Genomic DNA, 24503 nt, shown 5'->3' with positions numbered 1-24503 from the left:
CATGAGGACCAGAGCTATAAACAAAATGTACTAAACACTTGAAATAGCAGCAGTAGCTACATTTTTTTTCTCCCTGTCATTTATGTAGCCCTCATGTGGACTATCATTATCATCATATAAATCCATGGGCCCTGATGGGATGCACCCGCGGGTGCTGAGGGAGCTGGCGGAAGTCATTGCTAGGCCACTCTCCATCATCTTTGCTAAGTCGTGGGCAACGGGAGAAGTGCCTGAGGACTGGAGGAAAGCGAATGTCACTCCAGTCTTCAAAAAGGGCAAGAAGGAGAACCCGGGTAACTATAGACCGGTCAGCCTCACCTCCATCCCCGGAAAGGTGATGGAACAACTTGTTCTTGATGCTGTCTCTAGGCACATCAAGGATAGGGGGATCATTAGGGGCACTCAGCATGGCTTCACCAAGGGGAAGTCATGCTCAACCAACTTGATAGCCTTTTATGAGGATGTAACCCGGTGGATAGATGATGGTAAAGCTGTGGATGTGGTCTATCTCGATTACAGTAAAGCGTTTGACACGGTCTCCCACAGCATCCTCGCAGCTAAACTGGGGAAGTGTGGTCTGGATGATCGGGTAGTGAGGTGGATTGTGAACTGGCTGAAGGAAAGAAGCCAGAGAGTGGTGGTCAATGGGACAGAGTCCAGCTGGAGGCCTGTGTCTAGCGGAGTCCCTCAAGGGTCGGTACTGGGACCAGTACTATTCAATATATTCATTAATGACTTGGATGAGGGAATAGAGTGCACTGTCAGCAAGTTCGCTGATGACACAAAACTGGGAGGAGTGGCTGACACACCGGAAGGCTGCGCAGCCATTCAGAGAGACGTGGACAGGCTGGAGAGTTGGGCGGGGAGAAATTTAATGAAATATAACAAGGGCAAGTGTAGAGTCCTGCATCTGGGCAAGAATAACCCCATGTACCAGTACAAGTTGGGGGCAGACATGTTGGAGAGCAGCGTAGGGGAAAGGGACCTGGGGGTCCTAGTGGACAGCAGGATGACCATGAGCCAGCAGTGTGCCCTTGTGGCCAAGAAGGCCAATGGCATCCTGGGGTGTATTAGAAGGGGTGTGGTTAGCAGGTCGAGAGAGGTTCTCCTCCCCCTCTACTCTGCCCTGGTGAGGCCGCATCTGGAATATTGTGTCCAGTTCTGGGCCCCTCAGTTCAAGAAGGACAGGGAACTGCTAGAGAGAGTCCAGCGCAGAGCCACAAAGATGATTAAGGGGGTGGAACATCTCCCTTATGAGGAGAGGCTGAGGGAGCTGGGTCTCTTTAGCTTGGAGAAGAGGAGACTGAGGAGTGACCTCATTAATGTTTATAAATATGTAAAGGGCAAGTGTCATGAGGATGGAGCCAGGCTCTTCTCAGTGACATCCCTTGACAGGACAAGGGGCAATGGGTGCAAGCTGGAACACAGGAGGTTCCACTTAAATATGAGGAAAAACTTCTTTACGGTGAGGGTGACCGAACACTGGAACAGGCTGCCCAGAGAGGTTGTGGAGTCTCCTTCTCTGGAGACATTCAAAACCCACCTGGATGCGTTCCTGTGTGATATGGTCTAGGCAATCCTGCTCCGGCAGGGGGATTGGACTAGATGATCTTTCGAGGTCCCTTCCAATCCCTAACATTCTGTGATTCTGTGATTCTGTGATCAGTCTTCTCATACCTAAGACAAATGTAATACCCCCTTAGGTGCCAAATGGAGAGCGCAGCAGTGTGGGCAGAGTGCGTGCGTATGAGGAGTATTACCTGCATCCAATTCCTGTCTCTGCCATCGGCTTCCTACGTAAAAAAAATCAGATGAATGTGTAAAACAGAACTAAGTATATCTTCCTACCTCATCTCATGGTGAGGCAGGGAAAAAGGATAAATCTACTTGTTACCATGATGAATCCATATGCTAGTGATAGCTGAATATTATGTAAGCAAACATAATCAGGAACAGCTCTGACTTCAACTAAATGTTATGTTAATTTAAGAGAAGCACTGCTCTGAGTTATCTGAACAAAAACCAGGCAAATCCTCATTCAGTCTCTGTAGGTGCACGGCCGTTGCACTGCTAATATTCTCCACACTTCAGAAAATGTAAGACACAACCTGACTGAAACTATTTTTGAAGCATTTTCATAAACCTAGAACTATTTAAAATCTAGCTAAGTAACAGATCTAGGAACAGTAATTCAGTACCTGAGTCTGAAACGGCTCCCCAGTCCTGCACAGTCACTGCTTGAATCTTGCATAGTCAGTTTTTAACAGTTTCAGCAATGAGTCATGTGGTACACATTTGCCTAGGCATTTCCGTCATTGACACTTCTAGACCAAGGGAAGCAGCTGAAAGCAGCAACATGTTAGCTGCTCACACCACTTTCCCTGTTGAGATTTTTCCTTGCTTACTGTGCTGAATAGATGACTGTAGTTGTCCTATGTCCCCAATACCTAGTGTCTGCAATACAGGTTAGCTCTATGTAAACTGCACGATTTCCCTAGGCTATCCCTGTATGACATCAGGGTTCATGTAAAATAGAGGCTGTCATCTTTAAAACTGAGTGAACAGCAGATTGGCAATATGCTAATTCAAGTTAGTCAATATAGTATTAAATATCAGCTTAGATATTTTACAAGTGTTCTGTCATCTCCTAGAATAAACTTTACTGGTATTGGTGTTCAGACCAATGTTTCTCTAACTTAGGTATCTGAGGTAGTCAGCATTGTAAAAAAAGTGCAAAAGAAAGAAGTACAACACTATTTTAAGAGATAAAAGGAGAAATTTTAGTTAAAATATTTTACAATAAAATAATTATGATTATAAATCTCTTTAGTTAAATATATACACATTACATGGTATTCTAAAAAGAATGAACTTATTAAAGTTTCAAGCAGATCTAATGCACAAATTCACCACTTTGTCAGCTCAGACTGTCATGTCAGTTTAACATTCGTAATGGCGGTGTCAGACTAATGGCATTGTTTTGTGCAAAACTAAAAAAATTATGAAAAACACATCTCCAAATCCTTCCATTCCCACGGGAAAGAGATAGAAAAGGTAGTTTACACATACACACACTTACACACACAAACTTTGATTGCATACAGAGGTTAGAATGACCAGCACTAAAATAACCCCCATCTCTACAAAAGAATTAATTTTTTGAATTGATGTAGTTTTTGAAAATTACAAATTTTAAGTGCTAGCAAATTGTGCTTTTAGGCAGCCACATGGCCAATAAGGTAGATGTTGTCATAAAGGTGCCCTACAAAATCTTCACTAATATTCTGTGCAGCTCGTCGTGTATTTCGGATGAATTCCCTCTTTGACATTTTGTTCTTCACATGAGGGCTTGTTAGATCAATGGAAAGTAGAATCAAAGAGTAACACAGTACATAAACTGCATCTAGACAAGAGAGAATAAATAAAAAAAAACACATTAAAAAGGAAACTGATCATGAAAAATATTGTTCCCTGTCCAAGAACCTTACGGTCTTCATCATCTGGACTTATATATATATACACGCACATATAACAACTCAAAAGGGTATCCCAGTGAAGTAAAATTTAATATAGCAGTTCTCGAAGTAATAATGTCAGCACATTGCCAAATGAGCATTTACAAATCTCTTAATATTTCTACATTATCCAAAAGTCACTAAGGGCTTTATGCACATTCATTTAAACAGATTCTTGAAGTTTTTGTAAACTAAGGCCAACATCCTGCTAAAGCTTATCTTTAAATATGTAAGCAGTCCCACTGTTGGAAACTGGCTCCCACTCAACCAATTATAAATGCTTGTTAATGTGAGTGAGGCCCAAAATTCCCCCTCATTTCTGTGGGACTATCCACAAGGTAAAATGTTAAGAAGTGTGTAAGTCTTTGCAAGAGGGAACTTAGAGATAGTACAGAGCTTAAGTACAGACAAAAGTGAAGGAAAGATAACATGAAAATAAAACCCATCTATCAGCTAGGTCTAAGAAAAGAACAGTGTTATTTTTGGGTTTTTTTCAACCCAAGTGGGATGATGCCTGTATACTGAACCCTCCCAAGCCATGCCTGTACTTTCAGAAATACTTGTTTAGGTCCTGATTTTAAAACTATCATAAACAGTAGCATCATCCAGAAATAGAAAGACTGATCCACTGAAGCAAAGCTCTTTTTTGCTTACCAGGGCTAAGGCCAAGCTCTCTCATCAAATCAGGGTTACAAGCACAGAATCTGTGAGAGAACTTTGTTATGAGAGTCTCAAGGTATTCCCCACGCTCCTCAGGAGCATGAATGTGTCTGAAGAACTCTCTCAGTGCATTTGGCAAGAACTGATTTCTGAAGTTGTGCAGCGTCACAAGGTCATCCAAAACATCTCGCCTGGTAGAATAAAATCCCACATAATTAGAGAAGTTTCTTTTAACTGTTTAAATATGAAAATGTAGGTTTTAAAAAATAAAAATGAAAGCTTCAGAATATTTATGAGCTTTGATTTTTGCTGAAAGACAAAGAAAATTATCACTAACAGCACAAAGATAATATAAACACATGTTCTTCAGACACTTACAATAGTAGCCAAATACTATAAAAATACACATTAACCAGAATTCTAAGTTTCTTTATATGCATATTCAATCATAGACTACATAGAGGCTTCGCTTCCTTTAAACCGTCTGACAAAACCATTATAATAGATAATGACGGGAACAGATTCATGTGTGTCACACATTTTCGTGCCTAAGTAGAAGCTGTTACAGGAGTATCTTGTTAAAACCAGGCTTAAGTTAGATAAAATTTGCTCACAAAACCCCCTTAAAGTCTAAGCCCATCAGGGTGCAATGGTCTCAAGCATTTTCCACTGAGCACGGGAGCATCTGAAGGATTCAGACTAGCCTAAATGAACAGATGTGCAAAAGACATCTGAAGGAAATTTGGAAGCCAATTGAAGTGAACCACAGAATATTCTTGTCTGTTTATCCTTTCTATTAAACATTTCAGTACTAATAGAGGAGTTTCAACATTTAGAAACCTAGTTTTTATTTTTAATGCCTGATTACACTGTTTACGAAGGGAAGATGAATGGCAGTAAGGGTTGCTAATATTAACTTGCAATCTCATCCATCAAATATTTTTGTATTTTTTCTATTGCCAAAAAAAATGATAATCCGAAGTTTCACAGCACAGGACTGTCAGTGGCGATAACACTACAGAATGACTCCTTTTATTCCTTTAATGGTACGGGCTGAGGAGGATGAGAAGCAGGAGAAGGTTCCTGATAGAAGAGCTGCAGTCCCTCTGCTCTTCCTATTTAGGTCCAGTTATTATTCTCCTCCTCTTTCAGCTTTGCTTGAATGTGTTGGTGCTCCTCTTTCCTGACACTGCACTATCCCAACCTGATGGTATCCTGGAGGGCAAGAGAATGCGTTGTGGAGGTAGAAGAGCATGCTACAGCAGGGAGAGTGATCCCTACTGCAGCTTATGCTGTCTCTATTGCATCTTAGGAGGTGGCTGTGACTTCCATTTGAGAAATATCAGACAACCAAATAATGGTTAGATGATTCAATATTAGTTAAAAAGCTATCATCACTTGGTAAAGTGACAACTGCTTTTTCTGATTAACACTCATACTAGATAGGAAAAAAAAAAAAGGAAAAAAATCAAAAATAGCAGCAAAATATCTATAAAATCTGAAAGTCATACAGCACAAAGATTATCCTGTGCAGCTTAAATGCTCACTATAACTTCAAAATAATCTATGCCCAGAACTGCAAAAATGCAGAAAAAGCACAGGATGTGAGATTTACTAGTTATAGGTGGTATTTTCAAGGGTTTTTATAAAGTGTTACAGTCTCAAATACTTGAACTGAATAACTGTTCAGATTTAGCAGCAGCATTACTTAGTTGCATTTTCTTGCATTTTTACATCTTTAAAATTACATCAATACAAGCAAAATATTGTTGAATGGTGCTGTACATTGAAAATGAATAGGAAATGTCTCAAGAGAAATTCAAATTACCTTTCATCAAGGTAGATTCTCAGCTTCTTCCAATTTAGTGTTCTTGTGCAAAAGATAAACTTAGCTATTTCTTTCGACGAATCATCTAGTATGCCCTTGGACATAAAGTAGTTGACTCCCTGAGATAAAATACATGTATATATAAATATGTTTAATCTTCATAATGTGTTTAGGAACAAGTATTGTACTTGGCAGTGTAGGAACGTAATCTTACTAATTAGCTGGTTTGTTTTTCAGAATGATTCTTCTTCCTCTAAATCACATTTCAACATCCAAACACACTCGAAAATTATAAATCAAATGCAAAGAAAATTTATTGTTATGGTTGAGATTTTACATATACTCACAGTATGAAATTTAAAATTATTAACCCCATAATGATCATGATGGTTCTTTAATAATATCTTTACAGTGTAGACTAGTATTTTGGGTTTTATACTTTTATAATCGTATTTAAAATGCTGTGGGGACCATAACTTTTAATTTCATAACTTCTGTAAATAAGAAAATCTTAGCCATAACGTTTAGTCTTTGATATCTTTCATTAAAACATTAATGTTCTCACATGTATATGATGTATCACATTCAAATAGATGCATTAAATGCATTTGTTTAAATGTGTAATAATGCAAATAAACACAAGCACACTGATTTCAAAGCATAGGTAAATATCAACATATATAAATATGCATACACATAAATAAGAACACTGTGCCTAACATTAAGAAAAAGTTTAACATTAAGAAAAAGTTTAAAAAGATAGAACAACTGTGTATATTTTATATTCATATTATGATTTCTAGAATTTTCCACACTTTGTGAAGCACACAATTCTTACAGAATACACATGCCAAATTTCATTTAAAAATATTTCAGTGATATTCTGGATTCTTTCTGTTCATTGAAATATCCCAAAGCATAAAACTATTCTCCGTATGATCTCAAAAATCAAAACCAACCTAACAGATTTTTAAAATATTCACGTTTTTCAACAACAAAAATCTAAACCTGAGAATAACTAACCAACTAGTTTCAATCCAATTGGCAGGGGCTGGGAGTGGTTCTGAGCGTTTGTTACAAAGAAGTGTTACAATACTGAAGTACAGTATCTCTTGACTATACCATGATGTTGAAATAAAAAGTACCAAGGCCACTACCTAAATCGCCTTTAAAATACTTGTGAAATCTTTTTTCATAAATCTTCTGATATCAGACTTCACAATATTTTGCAGGTCTGTCCTTTTAGTTTACATTACATCTATAAAGATGTAGGGGCAACCTGTCATCCAGTGTATAAACTAGCTTCCCAGTGCTCTTCAATTTTGCTTAAAAAAGAAATAAAGGACTGCGTGCAGGTTTAGCAAGTTGTTTTATGAAGTGGATTAGTAAAGCAAAGTCTCAGTTATATCAAGCAAAAAAGAAATTACAATATATGCTTAAGATATCGATAACACAAGTGAAAAGCCAACAAACACCTGTAATACTATCTAGCTGTTTTTACCAGTCAATAATTTTTGGTTATATATTTATAGGAAAGAGCAGTTCACAGAATCACAGAACGTTAGGGATTGGAAGGGAACTCGAAAGATCATCTAGTCCAATCCCCCTGCCAGAGCAGGATTGCCTAGACCATATCACACAGGAACGCATCCAGGCGGGTTTTGAATGTCTCCAGAGAAGGAGACTCCACAACCTCTCTGGGCAGCCTGTTCCAGTGTTCGGTCACCCTCACCGTAAAGAAGTTTTTCCTCATATTTATGTGGAACCTCCTGTGTTCCAGCTTGCACCCATTGCCCCTTGTCCTGTCAAGGGATGTCACTGAGAAGAGCCTGGCTCCATCCTCATGACACTTGCCCTTTACATATTTATAAACATTAATGAGGTCACTCCTCAGTCTCCTCTAAGCTAAAGAGACCCAGCTCCCTCAGCCTCTCCTCATAAGGGAGATGTTCCACTCCCTTAATCATCTTCGTGGCTCTGCGCTGGACTCTCTCTAGCAGTTCCCTGTCCTTCTTGAACTGAGGGGCCCAGAACTGGACACAATATTCCAGATGCGGCCTCACCAGGGCAGAGTAGAGGGGGAGGAGAACCTCTCTCGACCTGCTAACCACACCCCTTCTAATACACCCCAGGATGCCATTGGCCTTCTTGGCCACAAGGGCACACTGCTGGCTCATGGTCATCCTGCTGTCCACTAGGACCCCCAGGTCCCTTTCCCCTACGCTGCTCTCCAACAGGTCTGCCCCCAACTTGTACTGGTACATGGGGCTGTTCTTGCCCAGATGCAGGACTCTACACTTGCCCTTGTTATATTTCATTAAATTTCTCCCCGCCCAACTCTCCAGCCTGTCCAGGTCCCTCTGAATGGCTGCGCAGCCTTCCGTTGTGTCAGCCACTCCTCCCAGTTTGGTGTCATGAGCGAACTTGCTGACAGTGCACTCTATTCCCTCATCCAAGTCATTAATGAATATATTGAATAGTGTTGGTCCCAGTACCGACCCTTGAGGGACTCCGCTAGACACAGGCCTCCAACTGGACTCTGTCCCATTGACCACCACTCTCTGACTTCTTTCCTTCAGCCAGTTCACAATCCACCTCACTACCCCATCATCCAGACCACACTTCCTCAGTTTAGCTGAGAGGATGCTGTGGGAGACCGTGTCAAACGCTTTACTGTAATCGAGATAGACCACATCCACAGCTTTACCATCATCTATCCACCGGGTTACGTCCTCATAAAAGGCTATCAAGTTGGTTAAGCATGACTTCCCCTTGGTGAAGCCATGCTGAGTGCCCCTAATGATCCCCCTATCCTTGATGTGCCTAGAGACAGCACCAAGGACAAGTTGTTCCATCACCTTTCCGGGGATGGAGGTGAGGCTGACCGATCTATAGTTACCCGGGTCCTCCTTCTTGCCCTTTTTGAAGACTGGAGTGACATTCGCTTTCCTCCAGTCCTCAGGCACCTCTCCCGTTGCCCATGACTTAGCAAAGATGATGGAGAGTGGCCTAGCAATGACTTCCGCCAGCTCCCTCAGCACCCGCGGGTGCATCCCATCAGGGCCCATGGATTTATGGACGTCCAGATTGCTTAATTGGTCCCTGACCCAGCCCTCATCTACTAAGACAGATTCCTCCTCTATCCTGACTTCTTCTGGGGCCTCAGGGGTCCGGGGCTCCTCAGGACAGCCTCCGGCAGTATAGACAGAGGCAAAGAAGGCATTCAGTAACTCCACCTTCTTTTTATCCTCTGTCTCCAGGGCCCCCACCTCATTCATCAGTGGCCCTACGTTGCCTCTAGTGTTGGCTTTACCTGCAATGTATTTGAAGAAGCCCTTTCTGTTGTCCTTGACCTCTCTTGCAAGGTTTAATTCCAAGGAGGCCTTAGCTTTCCTAGTTGCCTCCCTACATCCTCTGACAACAAACTTATATTCCTCCCAAGTGGCCAGCCCCTCCTTCCATGATCTGTACACCCTCTTCTTCCACTTGAGTTTGCCCAGCAGTTCCCTGTTTAACCATGCAGGTCTCCTGGTACCCTTCCTTGACTTCCTACCTGCTGGGATGCTCTGATCTTGAGCTTGGAAGAAGCAGTCCTTGAATGCTAACCAACTATCTTGGGCCCCCTTACCTTCTAGTACCCTGTCCCATGGGATTTCCCCTAGCAATTGCTTGAAAAGGCCAAAGTTGGCCCTCCTGAAGTCCAGAGTTGTGATTCTGCTAGCTATTCTGTTCCTGCCACATGAGATCCTGAACTCTACCATCTCATGGTCACTACAACCAAGGCTGCCCTCAACCTTCACCTCTTCAACCAGACCCTCCTTGTTAGTGAGGATAAGATCCAGCAGCGCTCCTCTCCTAGTTGGCTCATCCACCATTTGCATCAGAAAGTTATCATCAATGCACTGGAGGAACCTCCTGGACTGAGGATGGCTGGCTGAGTAGGCCTCCCAGCAAATATCAGGGTAGTTGAAATCTCCCATGACAACCAGGCCCTGTAATTGCGAGACTGCTCTCAGCTGCCTGTAGAAGGCCTCATCACCCTCCTCATCCTGATCCGGTGGCCTGTAATAGACACCCACAACAGTATCACCCATGCCAGCCTGCCCCTTAATTCGCACCCACAAACTCTCAACTCGCTCCTGATCCGCCCCTGGACAGAACTCAATACATTCTAGCTGCTCACTCACATAAAGAGCAACTCCACCACCTCTCCTTAGCGGCCTGTCTTTCCTGAACAAGACATAGCCATCCATGACCACATTCCAGTCATGCGAGGCGTCCCACCAAGTCTCTGTAATTGCCACTAGATCATAGCCCCCCGAGCAGTTAATCAGCGTACTTTTTTTTTTTTGTTATAAGAACATTTTATAAAAGAAATAAAAATATGAAGGTATTATACAGGTAAAACAAAAAAAAAATCCTAGCAATTTTAGGCCCCTATTTTAAGAAGAATCTTTATTTAGGACCGTAATGAAACATTATTGTACTATAAGCTTGCATTTAAGTCCAAATTAGATCATACTTAGGTTTGTCCATAATATGAATGGACAACATAAGCTTAAGCACTTTCTTGAATTAGAGCTAAACAGGAAACTAAAAATGGGAGATCAAAATGAACATCAACTGCATATTCATTCCTCAAGTATTATGGCAATTTATACAAGCCTAGCAGCAGAACATCTCCTTTACATATATCCCGACTTGATGAGACTTATGCATTTGCTTCAGCAATAAGTATTTGCTTAAGGTAATACAAACTGAAGCCTGGCGAGGAACTCTCAGTACTATTCCTGCTGTAATTATTTAACAAACAGTTCTGCAACATATCCAGAAAACACCTGCACGTCATAAATGAGGTAGGATGAAAATAACACCTTCTTTAAGATAGACAATGGGTTGGTTTCTCTGTGACAGTAAATGCCATACACAATTTCTTTCATGCACTAGATTTCAACTCAATGTAGGATCTTCACCTGATAGGCTACCAAGTCTTTGCAAAGTATTTTTATTCCCTGTCTCTAATTCCCTCTCTCTCCACCCACCACACATAATGCTTGACAATATATTTCCCTGTGAATGCAGTCTTGTTATTTATTTTCCTCATCTCCTTCACAAATAAACAGGGTATAAATAATAATTCTTCAGCACATGCCATCATTTTTAGTTGCTTTTTATTTCTTCCTAAGCAATCACAAATACTTTGCAACAACAGAGACCTGATTTCTCTTTAAAGTTCTTAAATTTTGGCTCACAGCAAATGAAATTTATTTACAAGATTTACGGCATGTCATCGAATCTGCTTTTTGTAACACTGTAAACACTGCCTTGAATTCCTCTCAGAACCCACACTTCAAATAAATCACTTCTGGTAGCTAAAATGGTTGCTTGTGGCAGGTATACTAGCTGAAATAAGTAGTTCTACACACTATTAAAATCTATGCTAAGATTATTTATCAGTCATCTGGTGATTCTCTTAGGAAACATTTGACTGAAGTCAGGTAGGCAGATCTGTACCACTATCTACCAGGTCTGAAGAGGTCTTTTTAACACTTAGGAAACACTGCAGGATGAGCACACATGGTACCTTCTTCTAATTCTGATATAGTGCAAGACTAGTTTGGTGAACAGTACCACAGCCAAGATTTCCAGTAGCCCTATGCCTAACTTATATGAGGAGTCTGCTTGTCACTATAATGTTCTTAGCATTAGAGAATGAGGAAAGATGCCTTAAGGATACCTTGCCTTTGTGGCAAGAGTGTTACCACCGAATTTCAGACAGCTCTGCATAAAATCTTAATGTGTGAAAGCGTTGATTTAAATTATATATGCAAGTAACAATCATAACTATAGACTAATAGTAACAACAAAAGCCATTTGGCGTATTTCAATATGTTATTTTTTACAGTTACTCCTTTTTTTTTTCCAGTCACGTTATGCTTGTTTTACCAACCTATTCTATCACAGCACCGACACTCGCAGCTTGCTTTCTACCTGTTCCCAAGAACCTTTCCATTCATTTACATCCATACAGGACATTTAAAATAAAAAACTTGTCTTTTTCAGTATTGGTTTCATTTCTTCATTGATCTTCTTCTCTGCTAAGACTACTTTCAGAACATTTCAGTACAGCAGTCAACATTAAAACTTTCATAGTTGCCTCTGACGTCTCTGGTTAGATATGCATACAAAAAACCCAGATATTCTAAGTTAACTGCACAGACATTTTGGAATCAGTATTTTCCTACACATACACGATTTCTTAATATTTAAGTGGAATTGTTTGCAAAGTCAGAGTTGGGAGACAATGAAGCTTTTTACCTAATGCGCATTTAAAAGTAGGTGTAGGAAAACATACGACAAATACATTTGTCAATAAAGACAAATTTCACTTAATAGCTGAAATTTCAAATTTCACATAAATGCTTGTACACATGCTCTATTTGTTTAGCTTAAATGGTTTTAAAAGGTGACTAAGGAAATCACTAGTAGCATATTACCATTAACATTTTTAGGTGATTTATAATTCTGTGAGTTATATGCTTTTACATTTTGGTAGGATTACGTAAGCATCAACATAAAATGCTGATTTCTTTCTAGTCTGTACTGTATTAAAAAAAGACTATTTTGATCACCAATCAAATTAAAACATTCTTAAATAAAATCTGAGGAAATACAGGAATTCAAGTTTAAACACTAGCTTAATTATTTAGGTAAATTCTTTGGGGGCAGTGACTGTCATTTTATTCTGTATATACAGTATCTGGCAGAGCAGGGCCTCAAGTTCTAATTGGGGCTTCTAGGTAACATTATCAGTAAATAATAATCAGACATGTATGGTATTATTATTCCCATTTTTCTAGGGAAATGTAATATCTTAATATATTTCATGGTGCATCTTCTGGAACAAAATGCACAATATTGATGTTACATTTTCTAATAGAAATTTTTAAGATCTTTTTCCTAAGTTACAAATCAAATCATTTGGTGACAAATGTGGACACAATATAGAACATATAGAACATTGCAAACAGTGTCTCTTTCACTGTATGTCTTTAAAATACAGCCTCAGCGATACTGTGATACACTTATAATGGCAGAAATCACAAGTAGAACGTTGAAATATTTTTCATGTTACACAGAAACCATAAATAATAATTTACAAGATTAAAGTTCTCCGACTTTAATGTAGAGTTTTCAAAAGGTTTCAGCTGTCTAGTCCATTCCAACTTTTTAGATAAATCACACAAAAGAACTTCTTCCCTCTACAACGTACACATACTTTTAATATTCTTGGGACAGACAAATCAATGCATCTCAAAATTAGGTTGCTTAGTAGATCACTATGAAATAGGATAAATTTTCAAAAAATTTGGTTAGAAATATACAGCACAGTAGATATTCCATCATCTAGGCTATCCATAATTAAAAGTCAGGGAAGGTACCTTTATACAAGTGGCTAACAATTCATTTATAATCAAGACAAGGTCAGAAAACTGACCTCCCTGTCAAAAACTAAGGGCAGTTGGTAATGAATGAGACAATCAGAAGAGTGGTAAGCCAGGCTTAGTATAAGCACTGTCTTACTGTACTTTATTGTTATTATGCTACATAACGGAAATCCTGACCTCATTAAAGTCTGAGAGTCTCAGTACAGTCCAGATTCCAATAGATCCATAAAAATAAATGCTATTAAACAGAATCTGTTAGAATCATTACCATTAAGAATGAAGCAAAAATTAGATCTTCTTTCCTGACTAAAGGATTCTCTTTTCCACCTTCAGTTCCAATTTTAACTACGTAGCATAGTTCCATGTAATAAACTTGACAAAATATTTTGTAGGGAGTTAGAAACAGTATACAAAACAGTGGGAAATAGCTTCTGGTTGCTTACAAATTCTGAGTCATAAGCATATGAGATATGAAATGAGCACTGCATGAGAAACATTTCACATACACCATACACTCTTCAGAATAAAAAACAGCAGAGACCAAGTAGGCAGATCAAACAACATAATATTCATATTCAAATGTTAATACTAACACTAAACCACCCCCTCTCCCCAAATAAACAAAAATCAAGTTCCAAAATCTTGGCTACAATGGTGCTGCCATATGAAAAAAAAACAACAAAACAACAAACAAAAAAAGTAATGAGAAACCAAACATGCACTGGAGGTTTTTTTCAGATTATGTGTGATTAGGAACATCCTTTCAGCAGAATGTGAGCACCTGCTATGAATTTTGCAAGCTCATGCATACAACCAATACATTAAATTACAGCAGATATCACAACACCATGCACACAACAATGGCTAACCAGAGAATCCTACCACAAAGTGTGTAGATGCTCTTCCCTACCCCGTGAGCCACCGCTAGCTCTGGAGCTGTTGCTGTGGAGCCTGGTTACCCATTTTCATGACATGGGCGGTGTCCTTTGGAGAATCTTGCTCCTGTGGCTGTAAGTATTCCTATTTTTATAGTAATTTGATCAGGTCTGTTATCAAATGTAAAGCAGAGTTTGGCAGGAAATTCGGAGATGCAATTTGTAATAGTGGAACGTCATATCATATATTCCAGTCACAGTGTCCTTATAATAATAATAATTCTGCCAATATCACACTTCTAAACAATAAAAGCAATAGTATTTGTGAATTCTCCTGAAACTCAGGCCCTGAGTGATTCCTACCAGGCTATGGTGCTCCACAGGGAGAGAGGAACAGAAGCCCTTAGGAGATAACCTGAGGTTCTCGTCTCTCACTAGGCCTGAAGCAGACTGTTTGTGCTTCTACTGTACAATATAACCATAATGAACCCAGAAGAAGTAAGTGTAGCATAATAAATTTAATACCTAATTTATGTATACAATAAGGTAGTTCTAATTTGCAGATTTTAATTTTTTAAAAATAAGAAATTTTTTATTCAGTACCTTTTGTGAAGGCTCCAAATGCTTTAACCCTACCAAGATTACTTTAAATTAGGTTGGAATATAACAGCATATTATAAACTAAGATAATAAGTGAAAAATTATGTTAAAACAAATTGAAAGACAAAAAAAAATTTGTGTGAACAAAGCTGTTACCAATTAAAACTTGATATATTCTTGAAAACACATTTAAGTTACCTAAATATTGTGTTTCATTTGAAAAGCTTTACATTTATTACTAAATTCACTAAAATCCTGCTGAAAATCAAAGCTAATCACTCAAGTGGCAAGGTGCTGATAAGACATCTCAGCACTGCGTGTCACAGTTCAAGGCAGAGCTCTACCAGAGAAATTACAAAATACTGTAATTTGTGACTAATAAAAGTAGCAGATTTCTTTATCAAGCAGAATATGAGATAAAGCAAGAATTTAAACAAAATCACATTATTTTAACGATTCATATGACTGCTTCATTTATTTCACCCCGTGGTCACAAGTTCATGTTTTCTGTATCATATCAGCAGAGTGAACTACTGGCTCCTAGAAGTATATCTTTTCATGTCTCTTAATCCTTTTCCGACTTTGGATTTATTCAATTACCACTTCCTTGTGTATGTATAAATATATGCAGGAAATTAATATTACTTTTTGTTCAGTACTGTGTACCTTCTTTTCCTAGGAAACGTGAAGCAGTAGTCTGGTTTTGTACACAAAAGACTCTCTTTGTCACTTGGGCATTAACTCCATATCTCCCAGGCAAAAGATGTCTACTCTCAAACTCTTTTCTTCTTTGAAAGGTGACAGAGCGGAAGTAGAAACTGACTTTTCCAGTTAGTTACATGAATTAATAAATGAAAACCTTTTAGTCTGACATGGGGTATTTTTGGAAAATAATTGTATGTTGCTATATACTATAAAGAAAGATTATGTTTATGCATAACATCCACAGAAATAAAATGAAACTGATCTATAGGATAGTTCAGCAGTACAACTTTTTAATAATATTTCAAGATTTGCTTCTTGATAGTGGAAATATTTAAAAATCCCTTACATTGACAGTTGTGGTTTCTTGTAACTGATGTTACTTTATACCTCACCCTGCTTTAACTGAAGTGGTATCAAACTCATACTCTGCAGAAGCATTTTAATTTATGTAAGCGTATTATTATCCCTTTTTAAATTCACCATTGTGTCTTCAGTTAGGATCTCTGCCCCATTTCTAAGTTAATACGTGGTTATGAATTTCTGGCATCCATAGGTCAGACCGCTGTACAGAGAGCACTTAAGAGGCAAGCCATGTAAATGATGTGCACAGGTACTGTATGCAAAAAAAGATCAGGATAGGGCTGTAACCTAGTATTAACCATTCCTACTGTAAAACAAACACTTATTAAAACTTGGCTTTTAATATGGCTATAATTATAAAATGACAATCACAATTACTTTAACTGTTTATTACTGTCAGCAACAGTTCACTTACCTCATCAGGGTTGGCATTAAAGGTGAGACTGCCCTCATCTAGCTGCATATACAATTTTCTAAAAGAAAATCCTAGAGGCGGATTCTTATTGTATATAGAACAGTGACCCCAAGTGGATTTGCACAACCTATGAAAATAGAATTTGTCTATTATCAAAATTCTTTTCTGTATTTCATGCATTTTACAGAAGCAAAATGTAATCAACACTGCAAAGCCAAACACTCAAACTATAGGAAAAGTTAGAAATAGGCTGCTTGCAACACTTAGTTATTAAGCCTTTTGCATGTGTGTTGTTAAAGTCTTCATTTGTATGGTTATTGTTTTCTTCTCACAGGGGTTTTGGTATATTTGACTGCAATCTCAAAACATATCCCAACAGGTGGCATCATAATGACATCCACACAGCTGAGACTTCTGGCACTCCTATCACCTGAACACTGGGTAACTGCGACAAGTTGTTCTGCACCAGTATGACAGTTTAAAAAATCATGTTTCTTTTCTTGTGCCCCAGTTGTGTAGTAAGTGGGACACCACATCTGCACAAAATTAGGCCATTAACTCACTGCTTTCCCCATATGTCCTTTTCCACCTGACTGTCCTTTTTCCAGTCTTGACCACTCCTAATTATTTGATTCAGCCCCATCCCTCTGTATCTTCCATCACTTCTCAGTTTCTCTCCCTTCTATCCCACCCTGATTCTGTGTCCGTTTCATCGGTTTCTGTCCCTCATCTCAGTCTCCTTGATGACACCATCTGAAATTCCCTTGAACTTTCACTTTCTAGGCACTCTGACTGTTATCTAGATTCCTTATTGAACTGGTAGTTCTGCTTCAACACATCTGTTTTGTAAATAATTAAGCACAATGCTTAGGATGCAGCAGGCAGCCACTGAGGACATAGGAGAGACTTTGTTTTCAGTTCAGGAACCTGCATCTTATTTGGACTGAGTTTGGAACTGCAGCCACAGGACTTGCCAAAGCCTAAACTCAAACACATCCAATACAGGTCAAATATTGAAGACAAAGATGTGTACAGAGATTATGCAATTTGAGATTTTTACTAATATGCTAAGTCAGGACACATTTTCGCTACCAAAGTGTATACTTTGAACTGAGTATTATTTGGGAAGATTTCACTAAAAATGACTGAGCTATTTCCCAGAATGAACTCTGAGGAAAATATGTATTTTATCGCCCTGTATGTTAAGAATATACACTGCATACAATTAAGCAGCTCTAGTATCTTCAAGCTTTGGTCCAGGCAATTTATTTGTATTTAGTGTGGTTTTAATACCAAGAGCCAAGTACAATACAATACAATGCAAACTTCCGCAACTGTCAAGCTATTTGATATACACAAACTTACAAGCTTAGCAGGATCTTCACTAGAATTCCTGTTTCCTGCCAAGGCAATGGTCCCCAACAGAACAACTGTGACTAAAAAAGTTATAATTGCATTATCCTATTGTTGAGTTCATAAAGCATGATAGGAAGGGAAGCTGCTTAATTCAAATGCAGGGGGGTAAAGAAATAGGCGAGAAAGGAAGAGATGTAAAGCACAAGAAAAGGAAAAGAAACAGGACCTGAATAACAACCCAATTATTACAGTAACACTACTTACTGTCTGCTAAGTTAATGGGTAAGAATATGTTGTGAAAGAAGGTAAGAGTTCTGATGATCATCTACTCTAAAGAGAATTATGATTTAATGTCTTTCCTAGTGTTCTAAACCACCAAATATCAAATATTTTTAATTAAATTTTGATTTTAGACTATTTTATTTGATAGAACATTCCTTTATTTATTTTCTGGACATACAAACTCTGCATGTTCTAGAAATGTGTTTCAACTGTTAAGACTGCAGAAATTCCACTTGACACATTTGTAGAACTGACCTTTTCTTTCCCCCTTCCATCTTCCAAAAAACATACACTTAAGTCGCTCTCAGACAAGTATAGTAGATGAGTTCTCATCCCTTTCTACGTGGAGCTTCAGCTGAATAGGTTTGTGTGCTCAAGCTAGATACTTGTTTGAAGTTCAGAGAAGTAATAATACAAACATTTGAGATGTGCTTTGAGATAATACAAAAGCAAGGACAAGTCCTTGTTTTTTTCCCCATGATATATCAAACAACAGGTGTGTAGTAACACACACGTATACTTGTACCAAGCACACTTGTATATGTAGTAATCTCCAGTAATACCTGATAGTAATTACAAATCCAGAATAACACATATTTAAACTATATTCATGTTTGCCCTATATCAAATCTTATTTAACTTAGGAAACCTTTGCTAAGGTTAGAATGACAAAAAGCACATGTTTAGAAAAATTTAAGATGTAATAATTATTTTTACTATGTCCAGGTGATTTTTTTTTTTTTTTTTTTGCTTACCCTTGCCAGAGAAGCTCATCATTAGCAAGATCACGCCAGACACATGAAGCTAGACAGAGATCAGTTGCATTCAGGTATGACAAAATGGTAAAACTCAGCTCTGGTGGCAGCATTTCCAGGTTAATGAATCCTTCATGTTCTTTAGATTTTCTTGTCTTCAGCAGGTGGTAGATGTCAATGCCTCCTTGGGCTTGTTTGCGATGGCTTGTATTGGAAACATTGTTAGTAGCTATCCTCCTACCATGCTCTCTGGTAAGATAGCTTTGTCCACTGTATCCTTGGTGTTGCAGTTGCTGGTTCCTAGCAACTCTCCAGAATCCCTGACCCATCTGCGAGCCTGCTGGACACAAAATCCAAATTAAATGTTGACAGCTATTTATAAATATTTGTAAGACAGACTCAGCACACAGTGGAAAAATAAAATTGTAGGACCGATCTGAACAGAAAAAAAGTGAGTTTTGTCAAAGTTACGCTGACAATAATCTGTCTCCAATGGAGCAGCTGAACGAATACAGAAAACGAAAACTATAAAAAAACTAGAAGAGTTTTTCAAAAATTTCTACACTTGAAGAGTTACAAAATTAACAATAAGCTTCTGCAAACAGTACCAAACATTAGCTATGTCCTATGCAAGTTAAGAAGCTGCAACCATCAGAACATTTGGAATTTGTATCTTCAGACTTCCTTTAAAATGTAATAAAAATAGCTTAGAGTCAACGAAGTGCTATAAAACGTAAGGAGAAACAAAAATGTCCTGAGTAGTGGGTAGCGCACAAAATTAGGCTGTGACTGATATTAAGACATTGATGATAATGCATTAAGGATTCAGTTTCTTGTTTTTGTGCACACGAAGTATCTTTTCAAGCTTTCTTGCACAGTAGCACAAAAACTTTATGGTAAGGCTTCTACATTTTACTTATCACTGTGGTATTTTTTGTCAAACTTTGCTGCAGATGGTAATAAAAAGAACAGAAGCTGAATGTTAGTCAGTTATCAAGATTTCTGAATGCCACAACTCAAATTTCAGTAACCACCTGGATTTACCAAGAGGGAAAATTAAAGTACAGTAGAACGTACTAATTCAGTATGGGAATGTTGTCTTAATCCCATGACAAGTAGTGTATATATGGTGAACTATCTTATTTTTCAAGCTTTGCTATGGTGACAGATCACTAAAGTGATCATACTAGGAATCTTCAGGTTCCCGATGCTGACTTTCAAAAAAAGAAACACTTATGGCCTGGTCTGGTAGGATCTCACATGTATTTGAAAACATATTCTATTAGCATGGGCAATTCAAAATGGGGCTTTAACAGTGTTAAAGGTTGGACATGAATGGAAACTGTTCTACGTAAGCAGAAAGAAACAAGCCATGGATGCGGTGAGTGATTATGGGAGAAAAATGGAGGAATTAGAGAAATTACAGGGGGAAAAAAAAAAAGCATAACCAACATGGAGGTAGACAAAAGACAGGTTCAGCTGGCTGGTGAAGCAGTTATCTGCATATGCATGCATTCAAGGGAATTTCAAGAATTTGTTTCTAGATAAGGCTACAGTTGTGAAGAAACTGTAGTCACATGTTTCAGTTTACTAATACAGAAGATTTTACACAAATTGATCATTATTTATATTCTCATTTCCTGTACAGTTACATATTTGGCTTATTTTTTTTATCATACAGAGGCAGGTTAAACCATGATCAACTGCTATAAATTATCAGGCAAGTTTAAGGAAAAAAGCTTACTCAGTCACACCATAAACAGGATACACAATTGGCTGCAAGAATGTATGCATAAAGAAGGTATTCTCATTTTCTTGAGACTGGCATAAAATTTCTAAAAGTCCTTAGGGCTATCAGTAAAGCTGCTTCACAAGAGGGAGCTATACCACATTCTGCCATTGAAAAAGTGGGAACACAAGGATGAGCGGTCTGATGAAAGTGGGCCTTGGTAACTCATGCTGGTGTTTGCAATTAATTTATGAAACGTCTAGCTGTAAATAAAACACATTTCTTCACAAGATGAAGAACTCTGTCTTTATTTTTCATTGCCTAGCTAGATTAAAATAAAAGGTAGCAACTTTTTCTAAGGAGACATTCCCAGAGCTGCAGTTATTCAGTGCCACCTTTTTCCTTAGTTTTGAGCAACTAAATCTCTCCAAGGAGCAGGAAGTTACTAGCCTTCATCCCAAAGAACGATGACAAAGTGCTGTTACAATAAAATCAAGAGCTATTAAATGAATCAGTGGTAGGTGTGCCAGACCTGGCATTTGGGACTACAAGCATAAACCCATCAACTTGCCTGCCGCTCCAACTCCAGCTGCTGCTGCTATTGGCCCTGCTGAGCAGGCAGAGCACGCAGTGGTGTGCAGTGAAGAACCAAGCTAAAAACCAGCTTGTGTGGACAGGCGGTAACAGCCAAGGGCTGGAAGGAGGAGCGGAGACTTTCCCAAGGGATGAAAAGAGCAGATAAGGAATATTTCTGAGGAAATACAACATTTCAAAAAGGACTACTATCACCTCACTAGAGGATTCAATTAAGATAAAAGTTCCCATTTTGCTAGGCACTGTATACGAGCTTGTTAATTACTTAAGTACAGTATTTAGTAAACAGAGATCTCTAAATTGGGAGGCTTCAACCAATTCTTGACCTTAGCCCTGTGAGTAAATTGAACACTGCCAACAAGGCATTACACTTTCAAATATGCAGATGCCCAATTTAGAGGCTGTGTTCACTCTTTGAAGATACCAGATGATCTGAATGACTGAATAATAATGATCTTTCAATTCAATTATGCAAAAAATGTAGGGTTTTGAAAGAGGTAAACGTATACATACACATGTAGATGTAACTCAAATATAATCTGCACACTTTCTCAGTGTAGATCTTCATGTAAAAACAAAAATAATATCTGCCTGAAATATAGCACTGAATTTACACAAAATGATAAAACAGCAAAACAGCAAAATAATAGTTTCAGAGACAGAGAGAATCAGGAGTGAGGGCTTGTAATTCTTCATCATTATTTCAAGTCCTTAACCACTAAAGCGATAGAAATCAGCAAGAAAAAAATATGACTACATTGCAATATTAAACCTTACATTTTACAAAAGATGAAATGAGAGAATCTATCCTATTTAAATTGTGTATGTCAAGTAGAGAGAAAGGAAAGTTCTGTTAAATGCAGAAATCTGTTGAGGAAACTTTTTGTAAGACAAATTAAGGAATTTATTTTGCTAGAATTTTTGCTGTCTTTTCTGACACTAGTTTATATCATTATCACAAAGCTACATTTCTATACACATTTGTTAACTCCCAACTGTTAAAAATCTTCTGAAAATACTAATTATTTGGGCATAGTTTAAATAAAATTTTAAAAAAAAGGAGTAACAGTAAATCCAAGGCTCTGAAGATCACTAGGAATCATATTGTGACAAGTTTCATAATCATAATACACCAGAAAGCCGAGAAGGAAAGACCAGTGGCATTATCAGAAACAGTTCATAGAAAGGCTGTGCCCAGTCCATTAACAAGTGAACTATCAGGTAAGCATCTGGCAATTTTATAATAGCTTTCAAACCTCTTCAAAGTCAGATTATCTTTCTGTTCTATACGCACTACCCAAAGAATCTGGTAGTGGTCACAGAGGACCAAGTTTTCCTACTTAGCCCTATATCAAATACCCAAATTTTAGTTGCTAGTTTAATATCTTTATTGCAATATTCAACTAGAAGTTCCTGTTTACAAAACACATTCTATTGAGGAATGCTGAGCTAACAAGAATATCAATAGTTCTTGTTGGCGCTCAAAGGGCTTTTCTCCCCCCCTCCAAAAGCTATTGCTATACATCACCAACAACATAGTAACTTCTAAATTATTTAGCACTAGAAGTGGCATCAAGGCAGAAAAAAAAATACTATGTCATTCAAGAAATGAGCATTCTTATAATGTACTCTAAGACTTATACAGAAAATATCACTGCAGAAATCATTTAAAAAGTCTTTTTTAAACGTAAAAATGATAAAGAAATATATATTTGCTATTTTAAGTAGCAACTGAAGAAATTCCAAAGAAGAAACAGTGTGAGACACAATTGAAACCATCCTAGAACCACCTGCTGGAAATCCACAAGTTTTAATACATGTGTAGCTATTCAGCAGCTTATCTGCCGTTTGTTAGATCACATCTTATTTTCCCCATCACGCAATTACTTTCAGCTTTGTAGTAATCCAAGATGAATGGTTTGAGAGTCACTCATAAAACCATATGAGTAAACCCATTGTTACAATAAAGCCCTTTAAATAATGGTGTCTAGAACTGTATTTTTAAGTTATTTTGAACACACATTTTCAATCTCCAGATTCAACAGGCCACTCAAATATGTTTCCAAACTTCCAGTTATTTAACTTTATCTAACAATTGAAACCTCTGACAGCTTGGCTGCAATAACTATCACAGTAAAAATAACATCAAGCTTGTTTATGACTTGCTGATCTTCTCTGGCTCTGTCTGATATCAATTAGAGTTGGATTTCAATTTTAACCATGTTTTCTTCATGCTACTTTGTTACTACATAACAAATTATTTTGCAGTGTTGAAGAGCATGATAGGACACTAAAAGCTAATTGTAAGTTGGATTAATGCTGTTCCGGTACTGGATTCTGCTTTATTAAATAAAAACACAACAAACACTCTCGATATAAACCCCCTCCACCTCACGGTAACCGAGCGCTACAGCTGCTGCTTTGCGACCCCAATTCTCCTAAACGCGAAAACGTTTCCTTCCTTCAATGTCACCGAAGCTGAAGCTTCGTTCGTCGCAGCTGCATCAGCAACGGAGGCCTGCCGATTCCCCGAACGTGAGAGCCTTGCCAGCCGCACTCCAGCCAAAGCAGGCCGCGGTTCCAGAGGCACAGCCCGTCCCTCACGCCCAAGGCCGCCCCAGCTGACAGGAGCGCCCCGGGGAACCCCCACCGCCGAGGGCCGCGGCTGCCCTCCCGCCGCCCCGCGTCCCGAGGCGCTCCGCAGCTGCCCTGATCGCCACCTCCCCGGCGCCTCACCGAGTCACGCTTCTCCCCGCAAAGGGGAGCCGGGACCTCCGCCGGGGCACGGCCGCCCCCCGCTCGGCGGCCACCGGCGGGCCTGGCCCCGCGGGCGCCGCCCCCGCGCGCCATTGGGCCGCCCCGACGGCCCCGTCTCTTGATTGGACGCGCCGCCCGCCCGTCCGTCCGTCCGTCCGTATCCGCCTGCCCCGCGGAGGAAACCTGCGGGGCCCGTACCTGTGCGAGCTCGGGTCCCAACCGCCGCCGCGACGAGCCTGGCCCGAGTCGGTGCGTGAGCCTCGCCGAGCAGGAAGGGGCTGAACAGCCCCCGCGGCGAGGAGAGGCGGTGGGAGCCAGGGAAGCCCCTCCGACACGCAGGGAGGCGGCCACCTCCCCGTCTCCTGCCTGTCAGGTTTGACGTTTGCTGTTGTTGGTGGAAGTGACGTCACCGCGGAGGGACGCGCGGGAAGCGGAAGCAGCCGTCGGGTCTGGCGGCGGCAGATTCGGTCTGTGCCGCCGCCGGGGCCGCTGAGGGGGGACAGCGAGGCCGCGCCGCTCTGGGGCAGGCGGCCCGGCGGGGAGGGCGTTCCCGCAGCGCGGGGCGGCTGTTGGCGCGGGTGAGCGTCAGGATCTGTCTCGGGGCAGGGGTTTGACCCCGCTTCG

The 24503-nt window shown here is 39.5% G+C and overlaps 2 protein-coding genes across 9 annotated transcripts in view; one reads left to right on the top strand and one right to left on the bottom strand.

Annotated features, from left to right (window-relative positions):
• Positions 1-2829: 2829 nt before the first annotated feature.
• Positions 2830-24253, bottom strand: FBXO8 (F-box protein 8). 4 transcript variants are annotated; one of them, XM_068403894.1, is made up of 6 exons: positions 24078-24253; positions 18800-19139; positions 16407-16533; positions 6004-6122; positions 4170-4366; positions 2830-3403 (listed from the first exon to the last, which is right to left on the bottom strand). In XM_068403894.1, the coding sequence occupies exons 2-6, from the start codon at positions 19126-19128 to the stop codon at positions 3216-3218; spliced, it is 960 nt and encodes a 319-aa protein (XP_068259995.1). In that variant the 5' UTR covers positions 19129-19139; positions 24078-24253; the 3' UTR covers positions 2830-3215. The 4 variants fall into 4 exon arrangements, with proteins under 4 accessions (XP_068259995.1, XP_068259993.1, XP_068259994.1 ...); XM_068403892.1 differs by having other exon boundaries at positions 18800-19136; XM_068403893.1 differs by lacking the exon at positions 24078-24253 and adding an exon at positions 23859-23948 and having other exon boundaries at positions 18800-19136.
• The window catches only part of CEP44 (centrosomal protein 44), a 15470-nt gene continuing 15127 nt past the window's right edge, over positions 24161-24503 (top strand). For 4 of the 5 annotated variants that reach the window (XM_068403889.1, XM_068403890.1, XM_068403887.1 and 1 more), the window contains exon 1: positions 24308-24457. The gene's annotated coding sequence lies outside the window, so the exon portion shown is untranslated. Of the gene's footprint in view, positions 24253-24307; positions 24458-24503 lie in introns of those variants that run through there. The other variant, XM_068403888.1, reaches the window with a different exon arrangement.

The sequence above is a fragment of the Nyctibius grandis genome, chromosome 6, assembly GCF_013368605.1.
Source record: "Nyctibius grandis isolate bNycGra1 chromosome 6, bNycGra1.pri, whole genome shotgun sequence".
NCBI lineage: Eukaryota > Metazoa > Chordata > Aves > Nyctibiiformes > Nyctibiidae > Nyctibius > Nyctibius grandis.
This window is presented reverse-complemented; position numbering and strand designations above follow the sequence as displayed.

Bases quoted from the DNA above. Each gene is read 5' to 3' on its own strand.
- FBXO8 (XM_068403894.1), bottom strand. From the start codon at position 19,128: ATGGGTCAGGGATTCTGGAGAGTTGCTAGGAACCAGCAACTGCAACAC. The intron at 4,367-6,003 runs GTAATTTGAATT...TTATTCTACCAG, and splicing joins AGAATCTACCTTGATGAAAG to GCGAGATGTTTTGGATGACC. The intron at 3,404-4,169 runs GTAAGCAAAAAA...TCTCTTGTCTAG, and splicing joins AGAGCTTGGCCTTAGCCCTG to ATGCAGTTTATGTACTGTGT.